At 48.8% G+C, this 23,050-nt stretch overlaps 3 protein-coding genes across 3 annotated transcripts in view; all 3 read right to left on the reverse strand.

Annotated features, from left to right (window-relative positions):
- LOC117884602 (putative olfactory receptor 52P1) overlaps positions 1-23,050 on the reverse strand; it is a 65,763-nt gene that overhangs the window by 14,240 nt on the left and 28,473 nt on the right. The window lies entirely within an intron of this gene.
- On the reverse strand, positions 5,139-6,092 carry LOC117884651 (olfactory receptor 52B2-like). The gene has a single exon (XM_034785234.1). The coding sequence runs from the start codon at positions 6,087-6,089 to the stop codon at positions 5,139-5,141; it is 951 nt and encodes a 316-aa protein (XP_034641125.1). The 5' UTR covers positions 6,090-6,092.
- LOC117871375 (putative olfactory receptor 52P1) lies at positions 18,507-18,960 on the reverse strand. Its single transcript, XM_034759302.1, has one exon. It carries the CDS (start codon positions 18,891-18,893, stop codon positions 18,507-18,509), a length of 387 nt encoding a protein of 128 aa, XP_034615193.1. The 5' UTR covers positions 18,894-18,960.

A 23,050-nucleotide genomic window follows, 5' to 3' on the forward strand; every position in this document is an offset into this window, starting at 1 on the left:
GCTGCTCCCAGAAGCGGCTGGCACATCCCTGTGGCCCCTGGCAGGAGCGGGGGGCGTGGGGTCTCTGCACACTGCCCTGCCTCCAGCGCCGACCCCACAGCTCCCATTGGCTGGTAACTGCATTCCAGAGGGATGTGCCAGTCCCTTTCTGGAGCTGCCTGAGTTAAGCATCGCCAGGCTGGAGCCTGCACCCCTCACCCAAACTCCATCTCAGAGCAGGCACCCCACACCCCACACCCCAAACTCCTGCCCCAGCCCAGAGCCTGCCCAAACTCCCTTCCAGAGTCCACACCCCGTACCCCCTCCCACACCCAAACTCCTTCCCTGAGCCCAAACCCCACAACCACTCCTGCACCCCAACCACCTATCCAAGTCTGGTGAAAGTGAGTGAGGGTGGGGGAGAGTGAGAAATGGAGGGAGGGGGGATGGAGTGAGCAGGGGGTGGAGCCTCGGAGAAGGGGGGCAGAGGTGTGGCCTCAGGGAAGGGGTGGGGAAGGGAGCAGGGCAAGGGCTGAGCATGGCTGAACCCTGCCCTTTGGCCCAGTTAGCATAAGACTAATGGCTAGGCCCCTCTTTTCAAGGTTTTCTTCTCTCATTTGCCATATTTCTCCCTAACTACTGGACTAAGAATTTCCTTTTAAACAAACATACGTAATTATTTACTGCACCTGGTTCCAATTAACCAGTTTTTCTTTCTTTTTATTATGTCAACCTAAACCTTATTCACCCACGAAAGCTCATGCTCCAATACGTCTCTTAGTCTATAAGGTGCCACAGGACTCTGCTGCTTTTACAGATCTAGACTAACACAGCTACCCCTTTGATGCTTAAATAAGATAACGCTGGTAATTCAAGGGTCACTACAAGCCAGCCCTGATGGAGCGTTCCCCAAAGTGGGGGGGGCCAGGAACCCCGCCCCTCTGTGTCCCTACCTCTGCCCCTTGCACCCGAGGCCCGGTTAAGTCGGAGCGGGCCGGGAGCCATGGACCTTCAAACTGCCCATGGTAGGGGGACCGAGAGCAGCCCCCTGCCTGTGGGCCTCCCACCCAGGGCAGGTGGAGGGTTCGCGGCTCCCCACAGCTGCCTGTGCGGCTTTTACCCTGACCCGGTTCCAGTCGGGGTATGGGGCCGCGGAGCCGCAGCCCGGCCATGGTAAGAACCATGCTGCCAGGCAGCTGTTAGCAGCTGCAGACCCTCCACCTGCCCTGGGCGGGGGGGCCCAGGGGTAGGGACACAGGCCGGGGCTGCTCTCTGCCTCCCCCCACCGTGGGCAGGTGGAGGGTCCACGGTGCAGCACCCCCTGCTGCCCGGGCTCCCCGGCCAGGCTCCAGCTGTCAGCCTGGCCAGGGGGGCAGGGCCTTGGGGGGAAGAGGATGGGCCGGGGGCCCATTGCGAATAGTGGACGGACCAACGGACCATGACTCCCTCCCACCCCGACCCCCGCATTACGCCACCAATGCTACAAACTTAACACAAACTACCCCTTTCTTTCTCATTCTGTCATTCATTTTGGGCCTATTGCTTATCAACAGGAACAGGAATGGGGGTCGCAGTGGGTAGGGGAGTAGCATGCTGTGCCCTGTCCCAGGGGTGTTCCCAGCACAGAGGCTCTGGTATTTTAATGGCAGATTAACCATTAAGTAGGTGCTGCCCGCCTGCTGTGACCTCCTTGAAACCCCTCTCCCTTTCTTTCAATCCCTGATCACCTATCCCCACCCTCAGGCTTTCTGTTTGTAACTGTTGCTGTTTCCACAGTTGTACTTCCCAGAACACCGAAACTCCTGGGCCAAGGCCTTGGCTAGGCTGTTGGTCAAAGCGCTGCACATCAAGAATAAGGAAACTCCTTTCTCTGACTTTCTCTGACTTCAATGTGTGAGTGTGACATCAAGTTTCAGGCCCTTAACCTGAGAGATCTCTCTAATGGGGATAGACTTCCGCCCCCCACACACACATACTTCCACCCTGTTGCTCCGGTGGCTTATAAATAGGCTTCGTAGAATTGAGTTTTTAGTTTCTTATAACTTTGATGGGTAATATCGACTGTTTGGTTTTAAGCTCTTTGGTATTTTTATAAATTTTAATTTTCACCAGTTGTGGGAAATTATGGTGGAGAGGTCAGATAATTTTTTAATGACAGTAGAAGTTGAGATTCAAAGAGTTCAAGCTTTTATACACAGAGAGACAAGGTGGGTGAGGTAATATCTTTGTTTGGGGCAACGTTGGTTGGGGAGTGAAAGAGACAAGCTTTTGAGCTCCACAGAACTCATAGGCCCTCAGACCTGGAGAAGAGCCCCGTGGAGCTCGATAGTCACCAACAGAAGTTGGTCCAATAAAAGATATCACCTCCCTCTCCTTGTGGCTCTCATATCCTGGGACCAACAGAACTACAACAACTCCAAAAAACCACAAGGTGTCAATTTCTTATGTCAAGAAATACAAAATAAATATCCTAAAACAAGAAATGATTTGTTGAGTTAACTATTCATTCACTAGTCCATTTGTAACAAGCCTAATTCAGAGTCTAAATCACTGGATTTTGACTCTAAGACTATGTCTACACTTTTGTCAGTACAACTTATGTTACTCACGGGTATGAAAAAACCACACCCCAATGCAACATACGTTTCACTGACAGACGCGCCAGTGTGGACAGCACTATATCGGCAGGAGAGCTTCTCCCACCAATGTAGCTACCGCCGCTCTTTGGAGGTGGTTTAATTATGTCGCTAGGAGAGCTCTCTCATCGGCATTGAGTGACTACACGAGCGATCATACATGGGGACAGCTGCATCCATACAGCTGTGCTGCGGTAAGCTCACTAGTGTAGACATGGCCTAACAAGTTCTCAAGCAGCATTTTTCTTGCTTTCTCTCCCTGTAAATTTCAATTATGATCGATGAAAATATTTTTGTGGGTTTGTGTGTGTACAGTAAAATCAACAGCTAATTTCTAAGTTATCTGCAAAAAACCTAGAGTTTTCGGGTGCCGAAGTTATCTTAGAGAACAGCCTGTCCAAGTCTTCAATAAACATTGAATTAAAAATGAAAAGAATGAAAAATATTTTGGATAGGAAGAGCTAACACCTCCCTTCAGATTCTTCCGGTGGAATTCGGCTAAGAGCTGAACACAAAAAGGGCTGTACAATGGGAATGTTTATCTGGTAGGTGCTTCAAAGCGCCAAATAAGGATTTACAGACGCCCTTCTGACTTCTGGACTGTGGTAAATGGATTGTCAAAAGGGACCATTTTGGGGAGCCACACGTGGGGCCCAATCCTGCATTCCTTGCACCCTCAAAACCACCATTAACTGATTTAATAGGGGTGTAGTGACAGCTGAAAGGCCCCTTGATGGAAAATCCTGGTTATTTGTCAGGTGCATAGTTCACATAGATGAAGTCATGTCTTTCATCTTCCTCAGACCATGTGCCCGATTCCCCTTGTGCTGGTACAGGGAGGTGAAATCACACCTCGGCTGCAGCACCCCAGAGGGGATTCACTGCCGCCCTCTCTCAGGGATTCTATTTAGGGCAGTAGCTTTTTATTTTGCCAGAGGCTGCACAGGAGTCCGGATGTCCCAGAGACGTGCTGGCTGGCTGTAGAGCCCGGCCTGACGCAAACCTCCTCACTGGACCTTCTGCTGCAGGCACCTTGTGCAGTGCTTAATTTGTGCTGGGCCTTTAATTACAAATTAAGCCCTGGGCGGAGGCAGTGGGGCCCAGGGCCAATGTGGGGGCGGGAGCCCAGGGTGCCATTTTCCCTAAGGCCGGTCCTGGCTCTGACCAAGTCTATAGTTAGGAAAAAGAGTCCAATATTTTTGAAATCTTTGAGATACAAGAGTAAGGGTATGTCTACACTATGAAATTAGGTCGATTTCATAGAAGTCGATTTTTTAGAAATTGATTTGATACAGTCGATTGTGTGTGTCCCCACTAAGCGCATTAAGTCGGAGGAGTGCGTCCACAGTACCGAGGCTAGCGTCGACTTTCGGTGCGTTGCACTGTGGGTAGCTACCCCACAGTTCCCGCAGTCTCTGCCGCCCATTGGATTTCTGGGTTGAGCTCCCAATGCCTGATGGGGCAAAAAAATTGTTGCAGGTGGTTTTGGGTACATGTCATCAGGCCCCCCTCCCTCCGTGAAAGCAACGGCAAAAAATCGTTTCTCACGTTTTTTTCCTGGGTTACCCGTGCAGACGACATACCACAGCAAGCATGGAGCCCGCTCAGCTCACCGTCACTGTACGTCTCCTGGTTGCTGCTGGCAGACGCGGTACTGCATTGCTACACAGCAGCAGGTCCTTGCCTTCGCGGCAGCAGACAGAGCAGCATGACTGCTAGCCGTTGTCTCCTGGGTGCTCCTGGCCGACCTCAGTGAGGTTGGTCAGGAGCGCCTGGGCAGACATGGGAGTGACTCCAGGTCATTCTCTTCTTTAAGTTTTGTCTCATGGAGATTCAGTCCTGCCTGGAATATCATGCCAGCTGGAGGCTTCTGCCTCAGGCTGCTCTCCCAGCCAGCAGCACCACGCTGTCGCACCTACCCCAGCCTACCCCTTGCTCCCATGGCTCATGAAGCCTGGACAGTAGTAAGGAGCAGTTCAACTATAGGCTGAGCAAGTGCAGAATGGTGGCAGAATGTGCCTTTGGACGTTTAAAAGCTCGCTGGCGCTGTTTGCTGACTAGGCTGTTTGCGATTAGAAGAGCACAGCAAGGCGCGCGGCGCATCACAGAGGCTTTGAAAACCAGACATGACCCAACATAGAGTTCAGCAAGGCAAAACCTGGGTAAAAATGTACGTCTCAGAAATACAGTAAGGGCCACATCTTCAGCTGGTGCCTATCACCATAGTGCCTCTTACTTTAATGGAGCAATGCCAGCTTACACACGCTGAAGCTCTGGTCCTTAGGTCCTACCAGCTTCACATTTGTGATCCTTTGTTTCTCTTTGTTTTCTAACTGCCATGCTTTAGTCTTAGGAGAGACTCACAATTCCTCTGATCAGCAAACGCTACACCATGGAGCCTGAAATGAGGAAGAGACCATCTAAAATGGTCTAAAAAAAGTTCCCATTTCCTGAAGGGCCTCACTGGAGCCCACAATTTCCATCTGGTTTATTTCTAATGGGATAGCTTCCCAGTCGCAGCATTCAGCACCACTGCCCTACTTTGGAGAACATGCGGACCGCCTTTTCCCAAATTAGCTTAGTTTTCACTGCATAGACGATGGGGTTTAACATGGGTGGAAGGAGCACATAGAGATTGGCCAGTAGGATGTGAACGTTGTGAGGGACATTGTGGCCAAACCGATGTGTGAAAAAGGTGAAGAACGCTGGCACATAAAACATGAATATGACACAGATGTGGGAGCTGCAGGTCCCAATAGCTTTGAGCCGGGCGTCCTTGGACGGGAGCCTAAAGACAGCCCTGAGGATGAGAACATAAGACACAACAATGAGCACAACGTCCAGTCCTGGCGATAAAAGAGTTGTAGTAAAACCATACCAGATGTTGACAGCTATGTCGGCACAGGCCAGCCGGGCTATACCCATGTGCTCACAGTACGTGTGAGGCATAATGTTGTGTCCACAGTACGGTAGCCTCCAAAGGAGAAAAAGTGTTGGGAACATTACGCAAAAGCTTCTAGCTAGAGCTGCCAGCCCTATTTTGGCTATCACTGAATGTGTTAGCACAGTCGTGTACCTCAAGGGATCACATATGGCAATATACCGATCATACGCCATGGCCAGCAGGATTGTTGACTCTGCAATAAAACTAATATGTGTAACGAGCATCTGGGTCAAGCAGGCATCAAAAGAGATTTCCTTGGAATGTGCCCAGAATATGCTCAGAGTTTTGGGCACAGTAGAGGAAGACAATATTAGATCAGAGACGGCCAGCATGGCCAGCAAAAGGTACATGGGCTCGTGGAGGCTTCGCTCCGTTACGATGACAAATAATAAGGTAAAATTTCCGAAAAGTGTGACGATGTACATCAGGCTGAATGGGATGGAGAGCCAGACGTGCAGATCCTCCATACCTGGGATGCCAGTCAGGAAGAAGGAGGCAGGATGAAAGCTGGTTTGATTGAGAGCTGACATGATGTGACGAGGCTTCCTGTCTGAATTTACCCAGAGTCCCTTCCCTGTAGACAAAGAAAATATCATATGCCATCAATAACGTAGAAGTACTCTGGATTTCTATAGCACCTTTCCTCTGGGGATCTGTGACAAAGTGGGGATGTTCTTAATGTTTTCTTTGAATACTGCGTGCCTCAGTTTCCCCCATGTGTTATTCAAGTATCTAGGTGGTGGGACAGGGGTGTGTGATCCTTGCAGAGATGCCTAGAGGGCAGGTGTGACTGCCGATTGGCTGCTTTGACACAGACAATGTCTGACACTCTGTATCCTGGCAACCGATAGCCAGAGCCCATCCTGTGCAGGGAGCCAGCCGAAGCCAGGTGACCTGTTTGCCCAGGAAAGATACAAAGCATGGAGGCGGGGCAGCTGGGCGTGATGGAGGCTGGGCTGCAGGAAGCGAGCCATTCTCCTGGTTTGGGACTTGGGGGCAGAACTCAGGGCTCTGGTCTCTGGACTCCCCCTCCAAGATGGACTTTGCTGTAACTTCCTGCTTTTTGTGCTAACACGATCTGTTCTATGCTGTGTTCCCAATGACTCATTAACCCTTCTGTTTTAGAATGCTGTCTGGGTCACTGCTGACTGCAAAGTCGGTGTGCAGGGCCCCTTTGGGGGCATGTGAGGCTTCCCCAGGTGTCCCATTCAGGTGGACTTGCTGTAGGAAGCTCACGGGGTGACATGGGGCTGAACGCTTCGAGATTAGATCCAGGAGGTACCAAAGTGGAGCGGGCTTCTTGCCCTGGTGACAGGGGCCCTGAGGGGAGACACTGCACCAGAGTCCTGTTTGACTTCCTTCAGAGCGGTCCCAGAGCCCCCAGCCTGTCACTCTGTGACAGGATCCCAAAGTGATTTACAAATATCATCGAATTAGGACTCACAACCCACATCTGAGTTGAGGAGCCATTGATATAGACATTTTCACTCTATAAGGTAATAAAGGCAATGCAAATAAGTGGGTAAGGACTGGTGTCCCTAGCCTCTGTTTGTCAGAGGGTGGAGATGGACGGCAGGAGAGAGATCACTTGATCATTGCCTGTTAGGTTCACTCCCTCTGGGGCACCTGCCATTGGCCACTGTCAGTAGACAGGATACTGGGCTAGATGGACCTTTGGTCTGACCCAGTACGGCCGTTCTTATGTTCTTATAAGTGCATTTTACAGATCGGGAAATTGAAGTACAGAGAAGATAATTGACTTGCCAAGTGCACCGAGCAAATCAGTACTAGAGCGCAGAATAGAACCCAGGAGTCCTGACAGTTCCCTGCTCTAACCAGAGCTGCTATTATTATTATGAATTTGTTTTCTAGCACCCAAAAGTCTACCTGGCAGGTGGCAGAAGATGATTGCATCATAGTGGTGCATTGGGACTGATTGCTATTTACTGTGCATAACATGATAATTCTACTGGTACCGATTCATCCACCCACCCCCTTTTGACTCATTTTTTGTCTGTTTCTTCTGCCTCTCGTGCCTTATCTTTGTCCCAGAGGGTGAGCCCTTTGAGGCAGGGACTGTGCTTGTGGCCTGATCATTGATTGGCACCTCTCGGCACTGCTGTAATACAAATGATGACCGTAATGCAAGGCTCTTTACAGTACAAATAGCAGACAAGGACCCCGCCCTACAGAGCTTGCAGTCTCAGACACCAAACGTGTAAAGACCACAAACAGAGGGGGAAATAACTGAACTTTGAGGGCCAAATTCAGAAGCCGAGGTGTAAGGCAGTGTAAGTCTGATGAGATGTGTAAGTTACACTGCTCAGGCAAAGTAATTCAGGGGCTTAACATTTGCCCACCCACAGTTCGTGCAGTAGGGGTTTGAACAGCAGCCCGCTGGCTGAAGGGCTGCCTGGTGGTTTGCATTACTGCTCTGGAGTGCTCGGCAGTGCTTTGCATGCCATTGGTGCAGCTGTAACCCACACACCTTCTGGGTGTGGTGCGCTGTCCCGTCTAGTGGCACCGACACCACTTAGCGAGAGTCAAAATGAGTCTGGTCGACAGCCTTAGCTAACGGCAAGTTGGCTTTTAGCTCATGCTGTAGAGACTCATGCACTGAACTCCGGAGGTCCCTGATTCGATCCTGGATCTGTCTGTCTGCATTCCACAGACAGTTCTACCTTTCATTTAATCTGCCCCTTGCATTTCATAACTTCCTGCCCGGCCTCTGAATGTGCTCAGCTGACCAAGCCTGTATATGACACTGGCTAAGTGTGTGTCACGTTCCCTTCTAGTGGCTGGTCCGCTGCAGGATAAGAGCCTACTATTGGTCCCACCTAACAGAGTTACCTCTTCAGTTCAGATGGTAACTGTTCTGATGAGCCAGGCAAGGAGGTGTTACACCTACTTTCCTTTAATCCACACTCCAGTCCTTTTCGGTCTTGTCTACACAGGGGAGTTCATTTGCACTGAGTTTGTTTACACTGACTGTGTGCACACTGTCAACTGTTTTCTTATTCAGTATGTATCGGTGCATCTAGATGGCTGGGGGGCGTAAATGCTCAGCATTCTGGGTGAGTATCCCATGGTGCTTTGCTTCACTGCTGGGCTCTATGTATTCTGGGACTTTTCTCTTTGCACGTTGTGGGATTCATAGCAGCAGTTTGCCAGAAGGGAGTGGAAACCTTAGACCTCCTTCCACCTGCTTTGCCAGTTGTATGCACTGTTCCACATGGTTGCATGCACTTCTCTAAAAATAGCAAAACCACTAATGTGGACAATATTTAAATAAACTAACAAGTTCTGGTGATTAAAAACTGGGGTATAGAGAGATTTAGGGACTCACCCAAGGCCACGCAGGATGTTAGTGGCAGAGTCCTGACTAGAGCTCAGGCAGTCCAGGCTCCAAGTCCCTTGTCTATCAATCAGAGCAAGAGACTCTGTGGCTATTTGTGTTGCATTGAAAGAAATATCCTATTCCTATCCTAACTTTGAGGACAAAAAACAAGCAAACAGATGGTGTAGTCACATTATATGGTAACACTCTTTCCATTCCACTAAAAAGAACAGGAGTACTTGTGGCACCTTAGAGACTAACAAATTTATTAGAGCATAAGCTTTCGTGGACTACAGCCCACTTCTGTAGTCCACGAAAGCTTATGCTCTAATAAATTTGTTAGTCTCTAAGGTGCCACAAGTACTCCTGTTCTTTTTAGTGGAATGGAAAGAGTGTTACCATATAATGTGACTACACCATCTGTTTGCTTGTTTTTTGTCCTCAAAGTTAGGNCTGTAGTCCACGAAAGCTTATGCTCTAATAAATTTGTTAGTCTCTAAGGTGCCACAAGTACTCCTGTTCTTTTTACAGATACAAATTAACACGGCTGCTACTCTGAAACCTTTCCATTCCACTAGAATCTCAGGAGGACATTAAACAGCAGATGCTAACCACAGAAATGTTTAAATCAACAGCTTCACATAACTTGCCATCAAGAGTTTTAAAAAAGCTGGCTGAGGAGTTCACTGGACCATTAATATTGATTTTCAAGATGTCTTGGAACGCCAGGGAATTTCCAGAAGACTGGAAGAAAGCGAATGTTGTGACCATATTTAAAAAGGGTAAATGAGATGACTGGGTAATTATAGGCTTATAGGTCTGACATAGATCCCGGGTGAGATAATGGAGCAGCTGATATGGGATTCAATTAATAAAGGAGTTTAATATAATTAATGTCAATCAACATGGGTTTACAGAAAACAGATCCTGTCGAACTAACTTGATATCTTTTTTTTGGTTTGGTTGATAAAGGTAATAATGTTAACGCAATAGACTTAGACTTCTGTAAGTCATTTGGCTTGATACTTCATGACATTTTGATTAAAAAACTAGAAAGATCTAAAATGAACATGGCACACTTCAAGTGACTAAAAACCTGCTGAACAAATAGGTCTCCAAATGTAATGTAAACAGGGAATCGTCATCGAATGGGTATGTTTCTAGTGGAATCCCACAGGGATCAGTTTTTGGCCCTACGCTATTTCACATTTTTATCAATGGCCTGAAAGAAAACCTGAAATCATCGCTGATAAAGTTGGCAGATGATACAGCGATTGGGTAAATAAGGAAGAGGTCAGGTCAATGATATAGGCTGATTTGGATCGCTTGGTGAGCTGAGCGCAAGCAAACGCTAGATGTAAATGTATCTATCTAGTAACACAGCATGCAGGCCATACTTACAGGATGTGGGACTCTCTGCTGGCAAGCAGTGACTCTGAAAAAGATTTGGGGGTCGTGGTGGATAATCAGCTGACCATGAGCTCCCACTGCAACGCTGTGGCCAAAAGGACAAATGCAATTCTCGGATGCATAAATGGGAATCTAGATTAGGAGCAGAGAGGTTATTTTACCTCTTGTATTTGGCACTGGTGCAACAGCTGCTGGAATCCTGTGTCCAGTTCTGGTACCACAGTTTAAGCAGGATGTCGATACGTTGGAAAGGGTTCAGAGCAAAGCCACGTGAATGATTAAAGGATTAGAAAACCTGCCTTATAGTGATAGACTTGCGGAGCTTGATCTATTTAGCTCAGTGGTTCTCAAACTATGGAGCAGGCTGCGGGAACGTGTCAAGGGAGGAGCGAGCTCTGTGGGTTGTTTTTATAGCTCTGGCTGTCAGCCCTGGGTGGCTGGGGCTCATGCACAACCAGGAGGTGGGGACGAAGGGGACAAACAGAGCCCCACTACCCGGGTTCTGGCTCTTCTCCCCCCCAGTCACTCACCCCCCAGGTGGTGGAGCTCCAGTTGTCAGCCCCCGGGGGGCAGCAGGAGTGCAGAAGTAAGGGTGGCAATGGAGTGCTGAGTCTGCTGTGAAAAATGTCACATTGCCACCCTTACTAAGTGATGCAGCACTGCCTTTGTAACGCGGATGGACCCTGGTCGTCGGCGGGCAGGATCGAACCGGCAACCTCTGGAGCTTAGTGCATGAGCCTCTACCGCATGAGCTAAAAGCCAGCTGGCTATTAGCTCAGACTGTAGAGCAAAGTCGTTAATCGCTCTCGCTAAGTCTGGCTCCTACTCTCCGCTCTCTAAGTGGCCTCAGTGCCACTAGATGGGACAGAGCACCACACCCAGGAGGTGTGCGGGTTACACCTTCACAGCCGGGTGCCCAGCCAGCAGCCACTGCTCTCCACTCTGCCTTCACAGCTGGGTAGGAAAATATGTACTTGGGGGATGGGCATGAAGGACTACAGACACAAAGCAGGGGAGCCCGATCAAACGAGTTTGAGAACCACTGATTTAGCTTCTACTTTGAACTGGAACTTCCAATGGTCCCAAAATGTGACTGGCCGTTTGGGTCAAAAAGAGGCAACGTTATTGATCAGCCTGGAAGCTCCTCCGAGCAGGGACTGCGTTCTCTCTCGCATGTGTTTGCGCAGCACATGGCACAAGGGGCACTAAGCCCAGCCGGCACCTTTGTTAATATAAATGTTAAATGATAATGAGCAGGTCAGAAAACAGCTGTGTGTGCCAGGCACTGACACTATATTATGTATCCTGGGTGGGCAAGTGACATGCCCCCCGCTTTGGGCCTAGACGTCTCCCGAAGGCATTTCCCTCCCCTTTGTAGATCCCTGCCTCTCTAATCACTATCCGCATCCCCCCGAACCCTGCTGAATGCCGGAGAGCTGCCCTGAACCCAAGCGTTTCATGCAATCGACTCACCAGGCTCCTGACGCAGCCGGGAATGAGGAATCTCTGCCTGCGATCTGTGCAGGGAGCAGCAGGTGGTGAGGAGTCTGCACTGACCAGGGCTGAGACACAGGGATATTTATACTCCCGCCCTGGGGATCCCAGCAGGTGGCTCAAAGCCAGTAGGGAGCCCCAGGGTCAGTCTGACTTTAACCCTGATTCAGGTGGTGAAGTGTAGCTGCAAATTAACTGTTTGAGCCTGAACTCCCTTTTCACGACCCGCCTGGCTGCTAGATATCTCCTTGGATTATAACATGGAACATGAGGAGCAGGCCCCAGAGTCATCCCAAAGCATTACATCGTGCTGTGCTTCACATCAGGCATGATGTAATGTACAAGCTGAAAGTGAGCAGGTGACATTGCCTTCCTCCAGCTGGGCCCACAGAGAGGCTATTGGACCTAATGTTATCATGGCTTGCCGGGGATGTTGTTATTTTTTCACCTCATGTACTAGAGGTCTGTGATTTGGAGCCAAAGGGTGCCTGCTTCCAGTCTCAGGTCCCCAAGTGTGTAGGTGTGATTGTGTCTGTTATCTGCCGCATGTGATTTTGTTACCATGGACATGTTGGTCTGCAGGTTCAGCTTGAAAGAGAATGTTGTTAGGACTCTTTCTGCTTAGAAGACACTGCTGTGAGCGCAGAGATGAGAGAAACAATCCAACAGAGACCCAGGGTGGGAAACGGAGCACCGAGGGCTGGGCCACGCAAGAAACAAATACGGAGAGGTTGTGCGAAAGGAGCAGAGAGCAATTCTGATGAAAAAGGAAAGAAGCCCAAATCTGGATTCCTAATGTTAGGCATCTAAAACCCGGTAAAAGAGACCTGGTTGCCGTAAGCTCGAATGTCCTACTTCTTACTTTCTCAAATTGAATCAGAAGATGGTGAGTTTAAATTTTCAGGAAACAAAATTGCAAAATTAGTTTTGCCCAAAGAATCAAGCTGTTCACAGAGCCTTGAATTCTTTGCAGTTTATTCCTAGCTCAGATCAGCAGTAAAATGCTTCTAACAGCTGGGTAAATGTTTAGCAGCACAGGATTCTAGATGTAGATGTAGAATCACAGAATCATAAAAATGAAGGGATGAAAAGGACCTCAAGAGGTCATCTAGTTCAGCCCCCTGTGCTGAGGCCAAGAAAACCTAGATCATCCCTGACAGGGGTTTGTCTAACCGGTTCTTAAAACCCTCCAGTAATAGGGATTCTACAATCTCCCTTTGAAGCCTATTGCAGAGCTTAACTGCCCTTAGAGTTACCAGATTTTCCTAATATCTAAATCTCCCTGGCTGCAGATTAAGCCCATTACTAATTTTCCCACCTTCAGTGGACATGGAGAACAATTGATCAAAGTCCTCTTAATAACAGTCCTTCACATACTTGGATATGGTTACCTGGTCCTATCTCAGTCTTCTTTTCTCAAGACTATATATGCTCGTTGTTGTTTTTTTAATCTGTCTTCACAGGTCAGGTTTTTAAAAACTTTTATCATTTTTGTTGCTCTCCTCTGGAATCTGTCCAATTTGTCCAAATCTTTCTTAACGCGTGGCTCCCAGAAATGGGTGCAATACTCTGGCTGAGGACTCACCAGTGCTGAATAGAGTGGGACAATTACCTCCTGTGGCTTACGTACGACACTCCTGTTAATACCCCGCAGAATGATACTAGCCTTTTTTGCAACTGCACCACATTATTAACTCCTATTTAATTTGTGACCCATTATAGCCTCCTGACCATTTTCTGCAGTACGACAGCTTAGCCAGTTATTCTCCATTGTGTAGTTGTGCATTTAACGTTTTTTCCTTCCTAAGTGTAGTATTTTGTGCTTCTCTTTATTGAATTTCATCTGGTTGATTTCAGACCAATTCTGTAATGTGTCAAGGTCATTTTGAATTCTAATCCTGTCCTCCAAAGTGCTTGCCACCCCTCCCAGGTTAGTGTTGTCCATAAATTCCAGAAGCACATTCTCCACTCCATTATCCAAGTTATTGATGAAAATGTTGATTAGTATTGGACCCAAGACAGATCCCTGCAGGACCCTAGTAGATATGTCATCCCAGTTTGACAGTGAACCATGGTCTTTGAGTGCAGTCTTTCTACCAGTTGGGCACCTACCTTAGAGTAATTTCATCTAGAACACATATCCCTCGTTTGCTTAAGAGACTGTCATGTGGATTGTACAGAAGCATCCAGAGGCCCCAAATAAAAAAAGGGGCCCCCTTGTTCTGGAGGCTGTCCAAACATTAGTCAAAGACAGTCCCTGCCCAGAAGAAGACAAGACAAAGCGTGGGAGGGGAAGTGACGTGCCCGATGTCCTGCAGCCGTTCAGTACCATAGTGAGGAATAGAACCCAGATCTAGTGCCCTTAGCCTCCCTGATTTCCAGCCTCCTTTTCTCTGGCGTCAGTCTTTGGCCTTAACAAATGCAGTCTGACCCCTACTCAGCTCCATTCAGAATGCTGCTGCAAAGATCTTTCCCCTAGCCTGTTGCCCTTACCATGTTGCCTGTCTCTGCATCTGTTCACCAGCTCCCACTTCGCTATGGCGTCAAACACAAACTACTTGTCTTCACTTCCTCGGCCCTTCACTGGCTATTCCCACCCAGTGACAGAGATGACAATTTCTTGCAATATCCTTGGAATAAACCATTTAGGTAGCTTTGGAGTCCGTCATATTAGAGGCAAAGTTTCTGTGTGATTGTGGAGTGCAATTGCATGTAACCTCTCTGGGGGGAGATGGGATGTGGACCCTGGAAAGTGCTATGACTTCAAAGGAGTATATTAAACAGTGGCCCAGATAAGAATGGGTTTTGGGGGCAAACAGGGCTGAGTGGTTTTCTGGGGATCTCTACCAGGAAGTGAATGCAAATTTCCCTTTCCTGATTATGCGAAAACCCAGCGTTTTGAAGCTATGCCCTGAGGAGGGGTCCATTGTGTGCTGATTGCCTGATCCCTGAGGCTCAAGGACAAAGGCCCAAGCTGTATAAGGGAAAGATTGAGGTATTCATGGGGTGCGAGTTCTGAGCTAAGGCTGTTAACTGGTAACCCCTTTGTGGGCTTTGAAGTGTGATCAAAGGCTTGGGGGCTGGGGGATATGATCTTTGATATGCTTATTAGCATGCCTGGGTTTTTAATGTTTCCTCTGTGATGCTTTCACCTTAAAAATAAATGTGCTTGCTCACAAAGGGCCATTTGGTAACTTGTAACTGCTGGCAATTGTCCCTGTTTATAGCCTTCAAAGAGGAAGCAACGCACAGACGCTGGCCTGTTTTAATTTATGCCCCTTTCTTTTGGATTCACTTAGGCTGGATTTCCATTTCCAAATCACATGCACTGATTCCGTGGGTGCTCTGGGGCTGGAGCACCCGTAGGGAAAAAAAGGTGAGAGCTGAGCACACACCGGCAGCCGCCCTGATCAGCACCTCCCCCTCCCTCACAACACTTCCCACCCACCACAATCAGCTGTTCCGCAGCGTGCAGGAGGTGCTGGGAGGAAGGGGAGGAGCAGGGGCAGGAAGAGGCAGGCGAGGGGGAGGAATGGGGGTGGGAAGAGGCAAAGCGGAGGCTTGGGGGAAGGGGTGGAGAGAGGGTGGGGTCCGGGATTGAGCAGGGGTTGATCACGCACCGGGAACCAAAAAGTCAGCGCCTATATTCCAAATGATATTTATTTGGCTTGACTAATCCCTTGAACCTTACCATTTACACACAGTACAACCTGTGGTTTGTCGGCTGAAAGAACTAGCTGATGGCATCTACGTATTATACACAGGCAAGAGAAACTCCAAACAGTTTCTTTGTCTTGCAGGTTTCCTGATAACATTTCTCATGCACAATTTCTAAGAAGAAAAAACAACCCCACAACACCTTCTCTTCTGTTCTTTTATTTGCTTTACGCTTCCTTTTCATGGTCCAGCGATGCCCAGTTTGAGATGATGGCTTGTGCCCTTTGGGAGAAGCACTCCCTTTAACAATACATTAATACATGCTCCTCCCACAAGTGTTCCAAGAAGTTCAGGGTGTGGCATGAAATGAATATGGTCACAAAGGCTCTGAATCTGCCTTTTAACAGTGTGGGGGACTAGCTTTGCCAAACACAGCTCGAACAGCATGGCACTGCAAAGAACCCATCACAAGGCAAAATTAGGGGCCCATCCTGCAACCAGGTCCTCCCGTGCGTATAAGGTGGAGCCCCGACCCCATTGAAGTCAGTGAGTCAATGACAGGACTCCCATTGACTTCGAAGGAGCTAAGACTCCCTTGGCTACTCCCAGTGGGACTTCATACGGATGTAACTATACCTCTAAATGTACATCAACTACCCTCAGGTGCTCCACATTTAGCCTTACCTAGTTGGCGAGTTGCTCACAGTCATCATGGTTGCTTGAGGAGTGGTCTGAAGGAGGAGAGGGCAATAGTCCTGTCAGGTCAGTCAGAAACCCAGTTCAGGAAAGCGTCCCTATTTGGGGGAACACTTAAGTATGTTTAACTTGATGCACATGCCCGAATTGCACTAAAATCATTGGGGCTTAATGACGTGCTTAATCCTGTTGTGTGTAGAGAGGAGCTGCAGAATGCACTCATAGAGGGGAAGTGGCCAGTGGTTAGGGCACTTGCCTAGGCCTTTGTTCTCCACTCTGCCACAGGCTTCTTGTGGGATCTTGGGCCAGTCCCTTAGTTAGCCTCTGTGTGTCTCAGTTCCCCACCTGGGATAATAGCCCTGCCCTGCCTCACAGAGGTTTTGAGGACAAGTATGTTGCAGAGCTCAGATATGACAGCAATGGGGCCATACATGTGCTCTCCTGGATCAGTGTCTATTTTAGCAACCGGTTTGGGCAGCACTGTCATGAAAGCGACCATGGCGCATGAGGAGAGATTAATAAGACTGGGACTTTTCAGCTTGGAAAAGAGACGGCTAAGGAGAGATATGATTGAGGTCTATAAAATCATGACTGGTGTAGAGAAAGTAGATAGGAAGTGTTGTTTACTACTTCTCATAACACAAGAACTAGGAGTCACCAAATTAAATTAATAGGCAGCAGGTTTAAAACAAATAAAAGGAAGTATTTCTTCACACAACATTCAGTCAACCTGTGGAACTCCTTGCCAGAGGATGTTGTGAAGGCCAAGACTATAACAGGGTTCAAAAAAGCACTAGATAAATTCATGGAGGATAGGTCCATCAATGGCTATTAGCAGGATGGTCAGGGATGGTGTCCCTAGCCTCTGTTTGCCAGAAGCTGGGAATGAGCAACAGGGGATGGATCACTTGATGATTCCTTGTTCTGTTCATTCCCTCTGGGGCACCTGCCATTGGCCACTGTTGGAAGACAGGGTCCTGGCCTAGATGGGCCTTTGGTCTGACCCAGTAGGGCCGTTCTTATGTTCCTATGGCTGAGTCGCAGAGGGCTGCTAATGAGCTGTTTCGTTGGTGCAGATGAACCCCAAAGCCCTGCCACCAGCCCCTGCGGCCCCTCGAGAGGCTCTTTAGCAGAGCCAATGGTTGGAAATTGAAGCTAGAGAAATTCAGCCTTGTAATAAGATGCAATTTCCTGAGTAACTGAGACATTGGAGCAGCTTCCTGGGGAGGTGGTGAACCCGCCAGCACTTGGAGAATTTAAAAGAAGATTTGACGTCTTTCTGAAAGACGGGGTCTGAATGAGCTCTCCTCGACACCTAGTGACGAGCTGGGGGAAAGGCTTCAGGAGCAGCCCGTGTTTGCCTAGTGCGCCGCAGATGGAGCTGCCTTGCTAAAATGATCCGCTGGCTTGGGTTTAAAATCACACTAGCGTTTGAATGCAGGGTAATGAAATGTTATCCTTATTGTGTGAGTGACGGGAAGCAGACCTGTGCAGACCTGTCCTGATTGAGGGGGTCACCCTCAACCAAACCAACCCTGCTAAGCAAGGGGTAGGGATGCCAAATCCCAGGGAACCAACCAACCAGCCATTTGACCAGTGTTTAATGACAGAGCTGATTAGACTCAGTTGTGAGCCCTTGTTTGTGGTTGGGGATTCTGAGAGCTGTCCTCACGGCTGAGCAGGTCTAGGGGCTAAGCCTTAGATCCTGTGTGGGGACAGTGAAAAACAGCACAGACGCTACACTGGCCATGGGCTTTCCCGCTGCCTGGGAGTGGTGGCAGAGAAGCAGTGGCACCAGAGAGAGCAGCAGCAGCTGTGAGCCAGTTGCAGAGGTAGCAGCAGAGGTGTGGCTCAATGCTCCACCCCCACCCTCCTGGGGTAGGAGGTGAACAGCTGGGAACACACCCCTGGGTCTTCACTAACCAGGGGCAGCCAACTGTGGGTGCCGTGCAGCCGAGGGAGAGGGCAGTGATGTGCTAAAGGGACATTCATTCATTGGACTTTCCCACTGCAAGGGGGGAAACTGAGGCAAAGGACACTGCCCAACGCACTGCGGGGTCGGGTTTGCTTCTGGCTGCATGTTTTGAACGTGGGTGTGGTGTTTTCCCAAACTCATCCTTGGTTCCCTTTCCCTTTAAATAAAAGTTCTCAATTGAACACACAGACGTGCAAGTGGGGCAGTATTGGAGACACAGTGGTAACAGTCCAGGCTTTAAGGCTTTGAAGCTATCTTCTTGCCATGGTGGACAATGCTGCTCACCCTGTCACGGATCTTCTTGGTCTTCACGCCATACACCAGCGGATTTACCAGGGGCAGCACCAGGAGGTAGAGGCTGGCCAGCAGCATGTGGCTCTAAGGGGGCACGTCTCTGTTGATGCGGTGGGTCAGGAAGGTGAAGAAGGCAGATGTACATAAAACCAGAAGGGTGCAGAGGTGGGCTGCGCACATTGCCAGGACCTTACTGTTCGCCTCCCTCGATGAGAGCGTGAAGACAGCCCTTAGGATGATGGAGTAGGAGGCGGCAACAAGTATCATGTCCAGCCCCACCACCAGCAGCGCCACGGAGATACCATAGACCCGGCCCACTCTGGTGTCTGTACATGCCAGCTTCACCCCGGCTGTGGGCTCGCAGTGGGTGTGTGGGATGACCTGCCGGAAGTAGTAGGGCAGCCTCAAGGTGAGGACAGGGCAGGGAATCACCAGGATCACTCCCCCTGCTGTTGCTGCTACCAACCCCATCTTGACAACAGCTGGGTTGCTGAGGGTGGTGGCGTACTGGAGCAGGCAGCAGATGGCAACATATCAGTCACAGGCTGTGGCCAAGAGGGTGCCAGACTTGATGATGGGGAAGGTGTGGGTGAAATACATCTGCAGCAGGCAAGTGTTGAAGCTGATCTCCTGGGAGCCCAGTCTGAGGGTGCTGAGCATTTTGGGCAGGGGGGAGGTGGTGATCACTGGGTCATTGATGGCCAGCATAGAGAGGAAAAGTACATGGGCGTGCGGAGGCTCACCTCTGTCTTGATGATGAGCAGCATTGTGCAGTTCCCTAGTAGGACCAGGACCCACATGGAGCAGAGCCGGATGGCAATCCAGCAGGGAAAGGTCTCCAGCCCAAGGATGCCAACTAGGATGAAGATGACCTGTTCTAGGTCCATATCATTGCAGGTCATCAGGAGGCGCTGCTGGGGATGAGTTCCAGTTCCCTGCATCTGGGCACATCAACCTGCACACAGCCCACATCAGGGATGTGGGAAATTATGCCGAGTATCATGAGAAATAATCTGGCAGTGAGTTGGGGCAGCCTGAGAAATCATCTCCCAAGGAAATCCCCATTGCCACAAATACTTAAAATTAGGGTATGCAACTCACTGGAGGAACAATCAATCACTGGCTTCTGGGAAAGGGGCAAGCTGAGACATGTTTTCCATCTCCATCCAGGAGAGCAACACAAGGATAAGATTTCAGAGTGGTAGCCGCGTTAGTCTGTATCAGCAAAAACAACAAGGAGTCCTTGTGACACCTTAGAGACTAGCAAATTTATTTGGGCATAAGCTTTTGTGGGCTAGAACCCACTTCATCAGATGCATGGAGTGGAAAATACAGTAGGGAGGTATAAATACACAGCATATGAAAAGATGGGAGTTGCCTTACCAAGTGGGGGGTCAGTGTAAGTGGGGGGTCAGTGCTAATGAGCCAGTTCAATTAAGGTGGAAGTGAACTATTCTCAACAGTTGACAAGAAGGGGTGGAAATCACTTTTGTGGTGCTAATGAGGCCAATGTAACCAAGGTGGCCCATTTCAAACAGTTGACAAGAAGGTGTGAGTATCAGCAGGGGGAATTAGTTTTTGTAGTGACCCATCCACTCCTAGTAGTTATTCAGGCCTAATTTGATGGTGTCCAGTTTGCAAATTAATTCCAGTTCTGCAGTTTCTCGTTGGAGTCTGTTTTTGTTGTTGAAGAATTGCTATTTGTAAGTCTGTTATTGAGTGTCCAGGGAGACTGAAGTGTTCTCCGACTGGTTTTTGAATGTTATAATTTTTGATGTCAGATTTGTGTCCATTTATTCTGTTGCATAGAGACTGTCTGGTCTGGCCAATGTACATGGCAGAGGGGCATTGCTGGCACATGATGGCATATATCACATTGGTAGATGTGCAGGTGAACGAGCCCCTGATGGTGTGGCTGATGTGGTTAGGTCCTATGATGCTGTCCTTTGAATAGATATGCGGACAGAGTTGGCACCGGGGTTTGTTACAGGATTTGGTTCCTGGGTTAGTGTTTTTGTTGTGTGGTGTGTAGTTGCTGGTGAGTATTTGCTTCAGGTTGGGGGGCTGTCTGTAAGCAAGGACTGGCCTGTTTCCCAAGGTCTGTGAGAGCGAGGGATCGTCCTTCAGGATAGGTTGTAGATGCTTGATAATGCACTTAAGAGGTTTTAGTTGAGGGCTGTAGGTGACGGTTAGTGAGAAAAAGACAGAGACAAACACCTTCAGGATCTCTATCAAGTGCTCTTAAAACTACAGTATCCACCTGGTGAAGTGAAAAAACAGATTGACAGAGCCAGAAGGGTACCCAGAAGTCACCTTCTACAGAACAGACCCAACAAAAAAAGTAACAGAACGCCACTAGCTAGGGTGGGGATTGTTTTCTTGTGTGGGTGTGGAGAGTGCCTAGCCCATAGTAAATAATGGAGAATCACTGTTATTATTAGCTATTAGCTGTATAGTGCCTTTGGCACACAGTAGTCAGTCCAATTTCCACCAGTAGAGGGCTGTACAGCCCATATGAACTGGCCAACTCATTAATTAATGGACAGGTGATAAGCATCATTCACTATGTTCTTCTCTTGCAGCAGTATCTTTCTTTCCCCTCCAGGATTTTTACAGCACAGTGTCCCCTATGTAGCAAGAAGATATTTAGGCTTTCCTTGCCTGGGGCCACAGGGTGGGATGTGTGAGTGCATACGTGTTCTTTCTCTGCATGTAAGTACTTACAGACTGTGATCAAATCACCCCTTAACTTTCTCTTTGTTAAGCTAAAAAGATTGGGCTCCTGGAGTCTCTCACTATAAGGCAGATTTTCCAGTGATTAAAATTCTAGCGGCTCTTTGAATCTTCTCCAACGTATCAACATCCTATTTGAATTGTGGACACCAGAACAGGAACCGATATTATAAGTAGTGATAGCACCCAGGCCAAATAAAAGAGGTAGTATAACCTCCTTACTCCTACTTGAGATTCCCTTGTTTATATATACAAGGATTGACTTGAGTCTTTCATTATCAAGCATGTTTTTCAAGACTTCAAATTACGGATTCCGATGGTTAACTAGCCTCACTCTCAAAACATTCCACCTTATTCTGTCCTGAATTTGTCTAGCTTTAGCGTCCAGCCATTGGATTTCCCTACCTTTGTAAATCTGTGCTAGCTATGCAGTGCAGCCGTGTGTGTCCCATGCGATCTGCACAGACACTGGGGTCCCCAGCATGTACCTAGAGACAGAGTTCCCCATAATTCCCCAAGCCCAGAGCCAATCTCAAGAGGAAGCACTGAGCACTGGGGAGACCTCAGCTGGTGAGGATGTTCCATAGGGATTTCACATGGCAGTTATAAATATCTCTGCTACCGAAGCCCTGTAAAGGGAAGATTTGTCCAGATGGTTTCCTCTAGGAGAAAGGCGTCTGTCGCCCCACAAACACCTTTCCTTCCCTGCTGCTGCCTCAGAGCCTGGTGAGTCCTTTGTATTGGTTACTCGGCTAGTATTTAATTCACTAATGCTGTGGATTAACTGTGTCTCTGCTGCAGTGTCCAGAGAGGGAACCACTGTTTGGAGGGCAATTTTCCGATCATAAGAGAGACAGAAAACCTCCCGAGGCAAGGGCCGGACTGGTCCCTATTACATATCTTAGTGCATTGACCAGCCTAGTTTAAACTGCCCTGTGTTATATGGACCCCACCACTTCTCCTGGGATATAATCCCACAGCTCGATTGATTCCACTTGCATCAAGTTCTCATTAACTTCAGCCACATGTTCTCTTCCCTAATTTCACCCTATTCCTCCCAGGCACCTGCCTTGTACCCCTGTAAATAACCCCCCTCCCTCCTTGTTATTTGCACCGAGGTAAGATCCATCTCCATCAGTGGCATTCTGGGTGTCCTGGAGCTCAGGCTGGGGTTAGGTTTTTCCTGTGCTACTGCAGGGGATGGGGAAAGGAAGGTCAGTTATATGGACCAGAGCGACATCCCCTGACAGACGCATCCCTCAGACGCAGACGCAGCTCTGCCCAGTGTGTAAATGGAGATCTAACAATACACCAGGCCAGACTATTGTCTCACTTCCACTGTGTGACCCCTTTGGAGTCAGTGGGTGACATGGTATAATTAAGGACAGAATTCAGCCAATTAATGGGGACAGAAAATCCACCTGGGCCGACACCCAGGGAACTAGCCCCCATGCTCACACAGAGGAGACTGTATGTCAGGGAGCGGAAGCCGGGGCTGGGGGTGAAGACTTGCTTTGGTGAGGGTTCTCCTTTTTCTTGGCACTGGGTACAGGGAGGGAACTTGCCGCTGAGAACAGGCTGTATTACCCTGGCAGCCTCTTTCCTGGTGCCCAGCTATATCATACACACCCCTCTGCAGGTCCTTTCAGGAAATCACACTCTGTATTTGAGGCCCTTTGCGGGTGCAGCTGTAAAAGCTGACAGCTGAGAGCCCCAGCAGAGCTGGGGGGGTTGGGCAGGACTGTACCTGCACCCAGGAATGTTACCGGAGGATATTAAACATGGAGCCCCACGATGCACACAACACATAGCATCATAGAATCGTAGGACTGGAAGGGACATCAAGAGGTCATCTACTCCAGTCCCCTGCATTCATGGCAGGACTAAGTATTATC

This window comes from Trachemys scripta, chromosome 1 (genome assembly GCF_013100865.1).
Source record: "Trachemys scripta elegans isolate TJP31775 chromosome 1, CAS_Tse_1.0, whole genome shotgun sequence".
Lineage (NCBI taxonomy): Eukaryota > Metazoa > Chordata > Testudines > Emydidae > Trachemys > Trachemys scripta.